Genomic DNA, 15,459 nt, shown 5'->3' with positions numbered 1-15,459 from the left:
AATTGGGATTTACTGTGCCATCCTGATACAATCGACGAAAATTGTGCCTAACTGCGCCAAACAGTCTCGGATTTGACGACGTCTATTGCCAATTGCACCACCGGGGAATTAAAACGTTCAACGTGACGATAGGGCGAGCCTTAGTTGCAACCTTAGCTGCAAACAGGAGACGAGAAAGCTCTAGCGCGTACGTCCTAATTAAGGTAACTGGAACCTGGAACGTACCGCAGCCCTTTTCTCTTAGCCGCCGCGCCGCCGATTGGTCAGTTGCCGTCAGGTGATCACTTTCCACTATAGATGGCGGATCTAAGTCGTGCCGGAGGAGATAAGCAGACAGACATCGCTCGCACACACCGCGCGTACGAGTCATCAACGAGGTCAGATTTTGCATATTGTATAATTTAGTGTATATGTAACTTTCGTAGACTTAAAACAAAACGAAAGGAAATGCCCGGGTGCTGCACGTTCGGGTGCAGCAACCGCCGGGAGTCCGGGAAAGCGCTTTTCGCGATACCAGTTAAGCCGAAAGAGCGACAGCAAGCGCCGTGCTATCTCTGGCTGCACCGGATAAAGAGCGGCAAGTTCACTCCCACTTGGTGAACTTGTTGATATCGCAAAGCTTAGAAGCTCCTTGCGGTATTTCATCGAACTCCCTAAATGCCATAATGTGATGGAAAAGCTTCTTCGCCCATTTGCTTTGAAGACTGCGGTTTGCCTTGAGTAAACAAAGCGAGGAGATGCTCAGAAATATGCAGAACCGAGCAAAATGTGGCTCGAAGAGCGACAGAATACGGGCGGCTGTGTCAAAAATAACAAAGTGTAGTGAGAAAACCACTGCAATAAAGATCGATCGACCTGTCAATGTTGAAAATTAAAATATAGATTTTCTCGTGTGTTGTTTAACACACTATGAACATGACCTGGTTAATTCTGTATTATCATCCCTTTTCTTGTAGAGCAGTCAGGGACCGTTTATTTTCGTAGAAATAGATCTGTATGAAACATTTCGTGCACGGTTAAATCAGTAACCACGTTAGAAAGCGATAATATCCACGCGTGTAAGCGATTTTGTGGCAGCGCTTGATACCTAGTCAACCGAAAAAAAAAATCCTGTGTGACACACGAGCATCGGGATCGCTTTGCATTTAGAACGGGTGGCGCACAGTTGAATGCTTCACTTTCCGAGTGCAGTAGCCGACCGATTTATCGGACTTCGCGTGGACTGAAAAACCGAGCAGTCCGAACCCCCCCCCCACACACACACACACAGAGAAAAAAATTATGCGGCTTAGAGCGGCTTAAGAAAAATGTCGCACTTTCGCCCAAAAGGCGGAGCATCGATTGCGATAGCCAATTAATAGACAGCGATACGAAGTAAGGATCTTAGTTTTATCGGCCGTATAAAGTTGTAAATATGCGCTTACTAACTAAATAAGCACGGTGTCACGCGCGCACCGGTTACATGAACACATCTCGCTCGATGACCGCGGGCATATTGACCTTTGCGCTGTCTATTCTCTCGCTTCAACGCGAACGTCGAAAAAAAAAAAACGGCGCATACGAAGCTAGGGGCACTCGGCGCACGCCCTTTGTACTAGAGTGTACTAGAATATGGTCGAGTAGGACGAGCGGCTGGGGCTGCGCATGCTTTGCACTGTGAGGCGCCCGACTTGGAAAAATACTGGGGCGGCGCTGCGGTCGAAGTGGATTGGGCCGCATCAAGGTCGCGCCGTTGGAAACTGCTGGCGATACTGCTCAGCAGGGTCATTCGTACTACTTCGCGCGCTGGTATTTGCGTTCAGACCGATCAAATGGACTTCTTAATTGCATATGACATGTATTTATGCCTTAAGAATAAATTCCTTTTCTTTCTCTTATTTATTTATTTTATTGCGATAGCAATTATATGGACACTTCTACCGGATTTCTGCCGTCGCCGTCATCGTCGCCGTCGCCGTGAGGTTCCCTATAGATAAAATCTTCGCCGCGCGCCGTATGCCCGAGCGGAAGCGTGCGGGGACGCGCGCTATCACGGAGAGCGAACGCACTCCATCACCCACGCGCAAGCAAGGAAGCGGGAAGCCAGCGCCGGAGGGAACCCCGGGGGGGGGGGGGGGGGGGGGGGCGCACTTCTAGGCTGCCAACAACCGCGCTCGTCGCTCGTCCGCACCGTCTCTTATCTCCACACGGCTCTGACCTTTATGCTGCATTCGCCGCTCAGTTTCCGTTGAAGCGATAGACCGCACGTACCTTCGCCCGCTGCTGCGGCGTATATATGCGCTTGCTGCCAGCGTTTTGACAGTCGTTGTCTGCGGTCATTCAGTGTGATCTATTCATGTTTGTTTGTGCGCGCTCACACCACGCTTGTTCATTCAGTTAGTAATAGTCGGGCCACATTTTCCAACGCACGCTACACATGCAATGCTGCCCGGATCGGCAGTGCAGCGCTACAGGTGTGTCCCTTCGCACGCGCTGCCCACGTACGGGAAGCGCTTCTCATCAACACCACCGTTTCACACGCGCCTTCTCGTGGTCATCGAGTCTCTCTTCATGTCGGTCTACTTACGCCGCAGCACACCTGCTTACTTAATCAGCTCATGTTTACTAAAATTCATATTGCTACCAAAGCCGCTCACCTTACTTCGTATGACATTGCTGTGTTGCTATCGCATTCATTGCTTCGCCCTTAGGGCGAAACTGTGACATTTTTTTTTTTTTTTTTATTGTTTTCTAATGCCGCTCGGTGATTGCGCGTGCATTGCGGCCGCAGTGTTGGCTTTCATTCCACTATGTTCTTGTACTGTTCCCTTTGGAGAAAAATATGTTTCTCGTTCTTCAAGCACCATGTATCTCTCGTGTGTATTGTTGCACATATAGTTTTCTGTCAGTAGGTCTTGCGAAACGCAGACTAAGCAACATATATCTAACTTTCCTGCTTGCCGCTTCAAACAAGTAAAGCATATCTGCCCCATCCGGCGCCTTGTACTTAGATTTATGGGAAGCATTGGTATAGATTAAAAAAAAAGAAGAAGAGTAAACTGCAGTGCAACATTCCATTTAAGTTTCCGCCTTTCTCGCGTAACAGAATGTGGAGTAATTGGTACGGTGTTTTTTATTGCAGTCGGACCTCGAGCGCCGAAAACGGTTTTAGTTAGCCATTCTATATGCTAATCTTTGGCTGTATGCCGTACGTGGAATTTTTTTTTCCAGTCGATACTTCAAAAAAGAAAAAAAAAAAGAGAAAGAAAGCCTGCGCTGTATCCTAATTATATAGTGCCTATATCGTGAATGTAAACATGTTGCGCTGCTAAACTGGATCTCGCGGCTTCAATCCAGGTCGCGGAATTCGATGGGAACGAAATGGAAAAAGACTCGTGTACTTCTATTTAGGTGCGCGTTAAAGAACCCCAGGTGGCAAAAACTAGACCGGGTGCCTCATAATCATATCGTGGTTTTGCTACGTAAAACCGAAGAATTTGCTTATATTAAAAAAAAAGAAAAAAGCAGGTGGCTGCATTCTTCTGCTTATTTCTGGGGGTGTAAACAACATAAATTATTCTCGAGTCTGATTTCCGAGAGAAACATGTTACGCTTATCCTATATTTCATACATAAATGTAATGCCGTTCTCAAATGTATGACCGCTCAACTCATGCAGCTTGTATATTATAAACGGCTGCGTTCAGTTATCCGGTGCACTATCATAACGACCATAATGAAACAGTTAAAGGAACGGCATGTCTCACATACACGCAGAGAAATGTGCAGATCTGTTGCGTTCGTTGAAGAAGATAAGTGTACGTACCACATGGGGCACCCAGTTTTAATGGGTTGCAATTGCAAACATGGTGAGGCTGTCAAACAAAGTTTTCCTTGTCGGAATCAAGTTAGCAGATTTACAGGCTGCCCCAAAACGGGGCGTTTATTTTAAATGCCAGCTAGGAACTTGTTAAGTAGGACTGAACACCCGGCCGTGCGTTAATTCTCTCAGGAACTGCGCCTGAGATTCTCCGGCAGCACAATCATTCGGAACAGTGCTCAGTTGCATCGTTCACTCACATTTGAGACTTCCACTGTGTTGTTATGCGTTACATTCGAACGGAAATGACTATTCGGCGTCGTACAGTATATCAATTACACTTGCGCGCGCGCGCGCGCGCACACACACACACACACACACACACACACACACACACACACACACACACACACACACACATATATATATATATAGATAGATAGATAGATAGATAGATATAAGATGGTTTTGCCTGCTATGAATATTATTGTTGTGAATGAGAGTTTTATTTCCAGTATTCACTAATAAGTGTGTTTGTTACTGCAAACACGTGCGCTTATTCCGGTCCGGAGTTCTCACTTTTTCAATTATTGCATTTAGAATATTTGTTATTTTTCCCTTAGATATATATATCGTAAATATATATGTCTATGTACCCTTTGATTTAATTACCTAGAAATGCATTGGTCATTCTTCACGCCACGCAGTTAATAAACCTGGTTTATTTCACTCTAATATTGTTTTCATCGATCATTGTCCCTGATCAATATACAGCAACAAGAAGTGCGTGTAAAATGACACGATATCAATAATAAATTTTTCTTACGTAGCTTTCATGGTGCGGAGATACCATTTACTTTTAGAAGACAGTGGTAAAAACAGCAGTTCACCTGGCTAAAACTACATTTGGCACCGGCCGTCGAGAGTCATGGGCGCACCGAAGCAACTACACCATTAAAAAAATGTACCGCACAGAGGTTCTGCGAGAAAAACTGGGCGTCCGCCAGCGTCCGCGTAGCGAACGCGCGCTCGCTAGCAGACGACGTGCTTGACAAGGACAGCAAAATTGAAGACGTCGCGTTGTATAATCTATGCCTCAAATATATATGTTTGGCAAAATGGTGTAAACATAAATTTGTAGTTGAAATAAAGCGCTATTTTAAGGGCGTACTATGCGCAATCGGCCTCGCCGCCCGCGGCGAAAGTACGTTGAATATGCCACGGAGCGCGTCTCCGCCCCAATGATGATGATGATGATGATTTATTGGCATCCCCTTTGAAACGGGGTGGCGACAAATAGTCACCTAGCCTGCTTGATTTAATCAGGTATACTACACATGTTCTTTATCTAGCATTTTTGTATACCTCTCATTATCTTTCTTTTTCAAAAATTTAGCTTGTACCGCTGCCTATGATTTTAAGAGATCAGAGCCGCTATTCTGGACATTCCGCCATTTTCTTCAAGGCGTGACGTAGGCGCGACGCTTACAAAATGGCGCTCATGACCCCGTTTTGCTTTCGTAACGTGACGCAAATTTGACGTTTCGCCTAAGAAACTGTAATGTAGGGATTTAAACTAGCGTGGTTGATAAAGGAAAACAGTTTTCCTCCCCAGTAAAAATAAAGCAGCTAGCTCAAAGCGTACGATTATTCGATCAAAATGGTTTCTCGCTTCCGTCGTCTGCATGCGCGCAGGCTGTCGTCTGCTTCATTAGCTAGGATGCGTGTCCTCGGGAAACGGAATGAGTCATCGTATATTGGCGCGCACGCGCTTGCTTTCTACCTTGAGACAATATACGCGACCTGCCAGTGATGAACTGCGCCCGCTCTAGGCCGCGTTATCGCTATCTCGTGATCCGCAAGTGACTCAGCCCGACTGGTCTGGCTGAGAAGCGGCCGAATATCATCGATAGCGTTGCGCGCGCCACAGGTATCCGCTTGAGCGACGCAAACGCCGGCACTGCCATCTCTTGTGCACTTCGCCGCTTACTCGCACCGCGAGAGGAAACTTCAAGGCGCCGTCTTGCGTACATTTCTTTTTGTAAATTAAGAAGTCACCGTTGTCATAGCCTTTGATGACGCGAAAAGTCATTAATATTGATTACAACACAAACACAATAGTGAAAAGTGCGAAATGTCGCAGAAAGTTTGCTAGTTTCAACCAATATTATTTCAAATAAACGTGTTTTTAATAGAAATGATGGTTCAAAACACAAAGGCCAACACCACCCGAGAGGGATGCAAATGCTATGAGCACGCGTTGTGAACAAAATATTTTCATGGCCCCAAATGACAGGGAAAAGGCGGCGATACGCATGCCTCTCGACTGACACTGCATATGGCCGCTCATTACCATAATTCGCGCGGCTCGTCGCACCACAAATTATGGCGGAAAATCTGTGCAATGGCAGCCCAGCGCAACGTCACGCAACGTCAAATTGACGTTTACGAAACAGCCCTTCCTGTGACGCTCTTCACGGGATATTCTTTCAGCCAATCAACAACTGACATGCCGGCTATCTTGAAACGCCACCACATATTCGCGAAATTGCAGATGCATTCCACGGGCTTCTGCACGCTACCGTACACTTTCTTTTTAAAGCGCTAAAGTCGCAATATAGGTGCTAAGGACCACACAAAAGTATTAGTCGATAAAATTTGCATCTCCACGTCACGTTTCGTCATTCTGACGAAAACGCAAAATAGCATTTTGCAAAACTTCCGTTTCCCGGCACAAATTTCAAAACACGTGACCTCTGGACAGCCAATGAGACAGCCAAGATGGCGGATAATGGCGGCCGTGCAGCCGCCATGCGTGTCCAGAATAGAGCCCCAGGTCGTATCCATCTTTTCCCTGCTTTCCAGTTCGCTTGCAGCGCCCTCGCACTATTTTTCCACACGCCGCGCCTCAGCGGCAGAGCGCCGTTCGGCCCACTCGACCATTGTCTAGTACACTCTACTTTGTACCCATCGCAGATCGCGGGCGCACACTTCGGCCGCATAGCAGATCGCTTTCAAGATACGGTGCCTGTGCGGCAGCTCCGTCGGCAGCCGCAAGAGCAGAATACAACTCCCCACCGTCTCCGCCGCCTTCTCCCCGTGCCCCGCGAGCGAACGAAGTCCGCGCGCGCCTCCGGCCGCCTTCCTTTCTCGCGTGCGTGAGAATAAATTGCGGTTGCTGGCTGACCCTCGCAGGCTTTCACCCGCACACAGCGTACGGACCGAACAAAAAAGAAAAGAAAAGCAAGTGCAGCTTTTTAGAACGTTTTGTCGGCCAAGGAAGAGCGGGCACGGCCTCGGAGACCAGGGGATACCGTGCGTGTACTGATCTTGAAGGCTATACAGGGGGGTACTGGAAGCCAAGCCAGCGGAAAATCAAACATGGCGGCCTCCAAGATCGGGTAGCGTGGCTCAAAGCGAGCGATTTAGTCCGGAAAATCGAATATTGGCTCCTAGATTCGTCCGAAAAATCGCTCGCGAAAATTCATTAGCTCTATGGGAATCCTGCCGGTACATCTATGAAGTCCGGAATATCCAACAAGTCCGAATTTTTGGAGTCCGAAAAATCTGTCGGCTACTGTACATGTAATTTACATCGTATCTAGCTAAACGAAATGCAGTTTTGTTTGTGGATTTCACAGGGCCCACTGCGGCAGCCATCGTGCTGTTCTTCACTGTAGCAAGCCTAGAAAACCCGAGGAAGAGCTGCTCGTCTTTTCCGCGCAGTGTTGCCTGCGCTCGCTCCGGCGGTTGCGGTACTTTCAAATTTCCAGGTTCCAGTGACTTTAGCAGTGCCACGCACGGGCGCCGACGCGGCGTCTGCCTTGCAAGGCGGCTCGACGGCAAAGTGCGGTTTCTACCGAGGCTCACGGCTTCAAGGTTAATTGGCGATTCATCGGCGGACGTTATCTACTCCGGAAACGCAGCTAGTAGCTTGTTTGAAGCGCAGCATGACGTCGTTACAATAACTGCATGCCGCCAATGTGTCCATCATTTCTGTTTCTGGATATTACCGATGACATCTGGGAAAACTAGCAATATACGAAATGATATCAATTTGTGTCTGTGTGTGTCGCATGCACACAAATCCTTTTTTTTCTCCACGAGATCTGCAATAGATGGAAATGTTTACGAAGCTTCTCGTGAGAACATAAGAATTATTCAGGTAATTGAATGTAAATTGCAACTCGCTTTTTCTAAATACTTCAGGACAGGGGCGTAGCCAGAAATTTTTTTCGGGGGGGGGGTTCACCGCTCCAACCGGGGGGGGGGGGGGGGGGGCAAGCTTCTGCTTTCCTCTAGGTCACGTGATCGATAATAAATAGCGTTAGTGTAAGCAGACTATACATGTATATCAAAGACATGGACCCCCCCCCCCCTCGCGTGTGCGTGTGCTTGTGAAGAAATTAAGTAAAAAGTAAAGTAAGCTCAGTAAATACAGTAAGTACGACAGGTACAGTGGGCGTTTGGAGCAACGGTCTCTCATCGCGCCACTGAATGGACCAGTCTTCAAAAACGCATCATTGAGACGACCCGTGCGATCGAAGAAGACATCATTAATTGTTAATTTCCGTTAAGCGTAAATGGCGTCGTCCTCGTCGGGGCGAAGTGCGTTTCACAAGTCAAGGACGGCTATGCGCGTGAAAATGCACGTGTGACCAGGCTATACCTACTCCCATAGCAATAGCTTGTTCGCTGCGTCTTTGCGCTAGAAAACTTAAATACGCACAAAAACGCGTAAGGCGTTTTTTTTTCTCGAAGCTTTCGTCGCCCTGCTCCCTCATACGAGAGGGTTGCATTTCGTGCAGCAAGTGCATGGGCCGCTGTACGTGTCTTCCGCTGTGTGCGAGCGTGTAGCCATCATTTGCCTTTACGTCAACAGATTCAGAACCCCTTCGTGTGTACATTGCTGGTTTGGGATTCCACAACAAAACAGCAACTACCAGCCTTCCGTAATTGCTGGTTTGGAATTCAACAACACAACAGTAATTGCCAGCCTTCCGTAGGGGCGCAATCGCAAACAAGAGACGTTTCTCGCGCAGACTAAGCCTACGTTCACCCTTGGCAAGCGGGCGGAAAGGCCAAAGCGGCCGGAAAATTTTTTCCGCGCCTGTCCAAGTTCACATTTGTTTTGCTACCGCCGCGGCCGCCGCTGCCGTTTTCGTCCAGATCCATCTAGCCTGCGTACGTTTGTCGGCGTGGTGGCGCTCATTATCGCATTATTTCGAGCGGTATGTTCATTCTTTGACCCTTGTGCCGTCATCAAAAGTGATCATTTTACGCAACTTTGCGTGTCATCTGTGACCTTCGGTAAATTCCTCGTTGGCATTCCGTAATTCTCCGCACACGGGCGCGGTAGCGCTGAGTCACAGGTTGGTGCCTAGTCGTGATAATATTTCTTTAATAGCTTGTATTCACAAGTTGTAATAACATTTCATCATTTCGTATTGTCGGCGCCTCCAGGACACCAAAGGGGCAACGGGAACACCACAGCTAAAACCCGGGCTGGCCCTAGTGTTGGGGCTCGCCAAAGCCTGCGCGTCCTACGTGAGACCTACGCTCCCAATCTATCGTCGCGACGAGAAAAGCACCCCGCGACTTCTGCAACATACCGTACACGTGCGAGGAGAATTTTGGAGCGCCAACGAGGAATCTGTCTAACTATTGTTTGCCATAGAAGTGGAAGAAGAAATGGCTTTCATACTTCTACCTACTTGTTTTCTAGAAATGGACAATAAATAAACGGAAGACGCGGACACCTCGGAAACGGCGGTGGTGGGTCCGCCTGGCCTTGCAAAAGCGCGAGAAGTTGGGTCACGCCAAGGCTTCGTTGCCGCACCTCCGGTCGCGCGACGTTGAATACTATCGCGAGTATTGCTGACAGTACGTTTTAGTGCCACTCTTGTCGTAGAGCAAGAGCTGGTTCTTGATCGCGTCGATCAGCATTACAGCCTACACTTTTGGTGCCATGGTTTTGGTGCCCGGTGCCATTTTACGACCGGTTGTTTACATGCTAGTGTAGCTTCCAGTGAAGCAGAACGACTTTCCGCCGCGTTTCCGCTTCGCCATGGCAAAAAAATCGGCCCGAGACCGATTTGGCTCACAGCCTGTTTTTCTGCCTGTTTTGCCGCCTAGGCGGGCGGATTTTTGCAAGATTTTGCCGCTTCCTACAGCTTTGAGACCAAGTGTGAACGTAGCCTAAAATCCTGCGCGAGCGCGGCCTAACCGGCACCTGAAGGGAAGCGGCGGAAATGTATACCGGAGATTTCGACCACCTGGGGTTTTTAACGTGCAACCTAAATCTAAGTAAACGGGCGTCGAGCGTTTTCGCCATCATCTAAAATGCGGCTGCCGCATTTGTTGCTTCATTTGTTGCGCATTGTTGCTTCAGAATGCGGCCGCCACATTCTCGCCCAAAACTTCACAGAGTGTGAAAGCCTTGACAAACACCGTGACAGTTTTTTCCATATGCAGACATGATTTGTTGTAAATTACCAACCCAAACGGAAACGCCCAGGAATTAAATTGTGATAGTAGCACCGGTTTCATGAATTATGTCAGCGCGAAGCGACGAAAACAAAGGGTGGGTAAGTAAGGGGGGGGGGGGGGTTGCGGAAAAAATTTCGGGGGGGGGGGGTTTGAACCCCCCCTGCTTCAGGATGTGAAAAATCAGCTGCTCCAAGCTGCTCCAAAATGCCAAATTGCCTGCTGCAATTGCTCCAAAATGAAATTTCTGATGCTCCAAAAATTGCTCCAAATCATAAGTCCGCAGTAGCATCACTGAGATCGCAATTGATTAATTGTGATAGCAGTTCTGTGGACACTCCAGGCACATTTCTGCCGTCACCGTGATCTTCCGTGTAAAGTCCAAGGGCGATAAGATCGTCACCGTGCGCCGCATGCTGTCTGTGCGAATGAAAGCGTGCGAGGATGAGCCTACGATGGTGGATCAATCTCGCGTACGCAAGGGAGGCAAGCGGGGAAGAAGCGTGCTGTCTTCATTCGCGCGCAATGCGCCGGGAGGAGGGGTAGATTGGGGGGCGGGGGGGCTGCGTTCAACGCAGGCGGCTGCTGCGTAAGGTGCGGCCTCGTGGGCTTTATCTTGAAAGCGATCTGCGAATGGGACGACGTGCTGATAGCTTCGTGTGCGCTGTTTTCGCCGCTTAGTTCGCATTGAAGTGAGAGGCAGAACGAAGGTCAATTCGCTCGCTGCTGCTGCTGCGCTTCCTCACTCCAGCGTTTTGACAGCGAGTTTCCGCAGTTCTCGAGCGAGATGTGTTGTTTGCCTGTGCTTGCGTGACACCATGTTTGTTAATTTAGTTAGTAAGCGAATGGTTACGAGTTTGTACAGCCTATCAAACTTGGTATAGCTGTCTACAAATTTGCTATTGCAATCGATGCTTCTCCTTTCGGGCGAAACTGCGACTTTTTTGTTCCGAATCCACCATTAGCCCTCCATGATAGGTCAAAATGGCTCAGGCCTTACCCCTGTTAGCATAAAAACAGATTGGAATAGTTTTACGTTATACCGGCTCCGTGGACAAAGACGCCCACCTGCTGAACCCGCTGCAGCGCACGCCTCCCTAATATCTAGTTCACTTGCAGTGCCCTCAGCTTACTTTTTGACGTTTTGTACCTCAGCTGGAGAGCGCTGTATTCTCAACCGTATTCTAGTACACTCTAAATACAGTTGCCCTGGCCATTCCCACAGCAGCGACAACAGCCCGGAGTGGACGCGTGCGCACGGCCAAGTCCAGTGGTTTAAGCGCGAAAATTATGAGACACTGTGCGGGAGGCGCCGGTGTGCGGAATGTGGATAGCTGCTCGCTGTTTGTGGCCACTGCCGGAGCCCACATGCCGAAGCCGTTCTGGCGCAGCGTAGCGCAGGAATGTGCGTTTGTATCAAAATGGTGCAATTGGCACAGGAGTCCCACCCGTGACTTAGTGATAGTGAACAAGTTCTTACCCTTTGAAAGCCATTTCGTTTGATATGCATGTCAGCAGGTTAGGTGAGTGCATAGTTGGGTAAAAACCATGACGACGCACGCGAATTACTAGTGATCACGTCATTTGACTGACGGTGATGAGGTCGAGTGAGTCACTAGTGTCCTAATCATGACTCAAGAATAAGCGGTTACACTCTCAGAACCATTTTGTTTGATATGCATGTCGGGAGCATAGGAGTGCATGCTAAAGTACAAGCTTAGTGAGCTATCATGAGTCGCTTAGTGATTATGTCAAGTTGCTGAGTAATGGTGACCAATGTGCATCACTATTGTGAATTGCTTATGTGAGTCCCTCTTGTTACTCAGAAACGTGATTCAAAAAGGAGGAAATGATTGATATACTTCATGTAAGTGTGTGTGAAGCAGCCATGACAACGCTGGCAGCGTGGAGACTGAGCTACCTTAATGCTGATGTAAAAACACCCTTGTACTTAGATTTAGGTGCACGTTAAAGAACCCCAGGTGGTCCAAATTTCTGGAGTCCCCCACTACGGCGTGCCTCATAATCAGATCGTGGTTTTGGCACGTAAAACCCCATAATTTAATTTTTTCTTTTTACCTTAGTGCTGACACCAATACAGGGATGACGTCAATAAATGGACGGCATTTGCGATGCCTGTTATGATCTTTTGCAAGAATTATTCGTTCCTCAATCAATTTCCAAGAGGATTAAATTGACTAGCACCGGGATTAAAATAGCTGGCGCAAGGATTAAATCAGTTGGCACATGGATTAATTCAGATAGCACTGGGATTAAATGTGGTGGCACTTGGATTAAAAATGCTGGTGCTAAGATTAAATTGGCTGGCACCTGGATTATTTTCAATGGCGCTTCGATTAAACTGAGCGGGAAAACTTGCAGATGTTCTCGCAACCGTATGAGCATGTTGTGCATGAATGCCTGAGTCACAATCTTTCATGGTCCCCCCACATTACTGCTATCTGTGCTAAAGCGTCCCAAACGCTTGGGTAAACTTGTCGCAATCTGCATAAATCACCATCTAACATTCGCAAGTTAGTGTACCTAACATTCATTCGCCCACAGTTGGAATTCATGTCATCGATCTGATCCCTCCATGAAAATTAATCACTAACTTAGAATGCATACAAAACTGGGCCGCCCGGTTCCTTTCTGGAAATTATGGCCTGAAGTCTAGCATTACGAAAATGAAACTTGAGGATTCACTGCACCCTCTTCAAGTTCGCCGTTCCACTTCCCTTTTATGTTTACTTCATGGATGCATTAACCACACCAGGCCGTCTGTCCTACCCTTGGAAACCCCACTGCACATGTTACGTTAGCATCAAGCGTATCTTCGGTAAGGCACAAGCGTTTAATTCATCAGCATTGCCGCATGCCATTTCACTTTGGAACAATCTTCCCGGCGATATCGTCTCCATTACAAATTGCGAAGCATTCCATGACCATCTGCATGAACATTTCTAGCCTAAATAGCGTTCTAACTGTTCAGTACTTGCCAAATGCCCAATTTACTTGTTCGGTCGTGTTCTCTCGCATTTTTGTTTAAGTTAAATTTATGTTAACCATAGTATAACTTGTTTTAATCTACTGTATTCTCGCTTGACCATGAGCATTGTGATTACAATAAGCATTTTTTCGTACACAGTTTAGCGCATGTTCTTAGTTATTTTTCGCGTCTTATGATGACTTGCATTTTCACTGTCACTTTGCTATTTACCGCACATATGTATAATATTTTTTTCTGTATTTGTCACCCATATTTATCACCATATTTTATTGTATTTGTTATAATTAATCATGTTAAGCCCCCTTACACTGTGCTCCGATGAGAAGCCTGTAAGGTACTGTGAATAAATGAATAAAATTGTTTTAAGATTTCTCAAGAAATTAGGGCATCAGTTGCACAAATCTATTGAGACTAAATGCTAGATGAACGAGACAAGAACAGCTTTAGGCCTTTCACATTTACAATTCAGCCTGTTTAAGGTTTTTTTCCCCCATGCTGCTTCCATGCACTATAAAGCAATACATGCTGGCCATATGGTTACAACTCCAGGTACTGCACATTATGATGCAAGTGAATCTGCAGAATACAAAAAAAAGCTAACATTTTATTTTTGCGTGCAAATTTCACAAGTCATTTGTGCTTTGAAATTATCTTCGATATACGGATCAAAATGCTGCCTCACCATGTAGTGCGCATGAAAGTGCTCGAGTAATGTTTGAACGGAATGCAATCTGTATAATATGGAAAGTGCACCTGTACCATAAATTACATGCCCTGTTACAATATGTCATTTAAGTGACCAGCTGTCGTGTGGTAACCACACGAATGCTGCTAGATTTGAATGTGGCTCTCAGCACATCCCTACCTGCACTTACCGTGAATTGCACTGCGATTACATGCTGCTGTGGTGGTTTTAATAAATCTGAATTGTCTGATAAAGCATGTCTTCTTTGCCCAGTTTAAATATTTAGCTGAATGCTGAAGGGGAGGTGGGATTCAGACCCCTTGTTCTAGAGCTTTGTAGGGTAAAGAAATTGGTACCTAGGGAGGTGAAATGGTGAGATAAAGTTTGCAGTCGGCTGACACACGGCACCCTGCTATAGAAATAGTAATTCTAGGCTGCTGCTGACTTTTATGGCAGCCTGTCAAAAATTTGGCTGAGCAGTTGCATGTAAGATGATGCTGCTGTATACCAATGATGACATTACATTTAACAGGGCACAAGAAGGACATGCGGCTGCCGTGTGAATCCCATTGGTGCTGCTGGCTGGGAGGGCACGGCATTATTACACCACGGCTCCCTCATCAAGCTGGGCTGTCTCCAGTTTGTCTTCAGTGTCACCAAGAACGTTAATTAGGCGAGGAGGACCTTGTACAGAATGTCACCTTTTCAATAAACTCCATGCAGCAGCAGTCCTTTCAGTTGGATGCTTGGGCAATTTTACAGTGAAGCTGTTTATGACTAGGATCCCGGGGTTTCTTCGTCTCCACTCCCAAAAACTCGACCAATCGCAGCGGGAGGCGAGTGCTCCGCTGGGTTCCTTGCAGCACCACCAGATGGCGCTCGCATGCGGCGGCGCTTAAAGCCCCTTGATGTTAGAAAGTAGCGACACTCTCCCCCACGCGCGCGCTTTCCTCCTCAATTCTCCTCGGATTTCTCCCCTCACCGGGCCGGCGCGGCGCTGAACCCTCCAGTGGCTCGCTGCAGCCGCATTAGAATCAATGCGCGCGCTTGTTTATTCGGCCCTTTGAAGCGTTGTATGGGAATTTATCCCTTGTGAAACTGTCCTGACGAAAGTACGTTTCCGATAGACCGTCGTGCCATTTTTTTAGGACTCTTCGATAAATACAAGCGGAACCGCTCCGAAAAAATGAGTACCAAGCAGTGGCTGAGCTGTTTACCTCTACGTCGCCACTTGGGTTGTCCGTAACGCGGAGGTGTATTGGGTGCATACAATATAAGCAGCGTAGAGTATAAACGAGAATATGGTTCACTATCTTCGCTCTTAAAAGGCTCAGAGAAGGTAACCAAGAAGAAATGTGATAGTTTACTTAAAGTGAATTCGCCAAAATGAGTGGGCCAAAAGCCTTTGTACCAATGCCACTGTGCGAAATGCGTGCGGTGTTTGCGAAACAGCCAACATAGAACTTTGCACACGTGCCTG

General features: G+C 47.4%; 1 protein-coding gene across 2 annotated transcripts in view; it reads left to right on the top strand.

Moving 5' to 3' along the window:
- Positions 1–14,707, top strand: part of LOC119445389 (PHD finger protein 12) — a 207,178-nt gene extending 192,471 nt beyond the window's left edge. For both annotated transcript variants that reach the window (XM_049663251.1, XM_037709696.2), the window contains one exon: positions 14,512–14,707. In XM_049663251.1, coding sequence (XP_049519208.1) covers positions 14,512–14,652 — 141 coding nt within the window. In that variant the 3' untranslated portion in view covers positions 14,653–14,707. The remainder of the gene's footprint in view (positions 1–14,511) is intronic.
- Positions 14,708–15,459: the final 752 nt, after the last annotated feature.

The sequence above is a fragment of the Dermacentor silvarum genome, chromosome 3 (genome assembly GCF_013339745.2).
Source record: "Dermacentor silvarum isolate Dsil-2018 chromosome 3, BIME_Dsil_1.4, whole genome shotgun sequence".
Taxonomy (NCBI): Eukaryota; Metazoa; Arthropoda; class Arachnida; order Ixodida; family Ixodidae; genus Dermacentor; species Dermacentor silvarum.
Note: the sequence above shows the minus strand (reverse complement) of the source record. Positions and strands in the feature narration are given on the sequence as shown.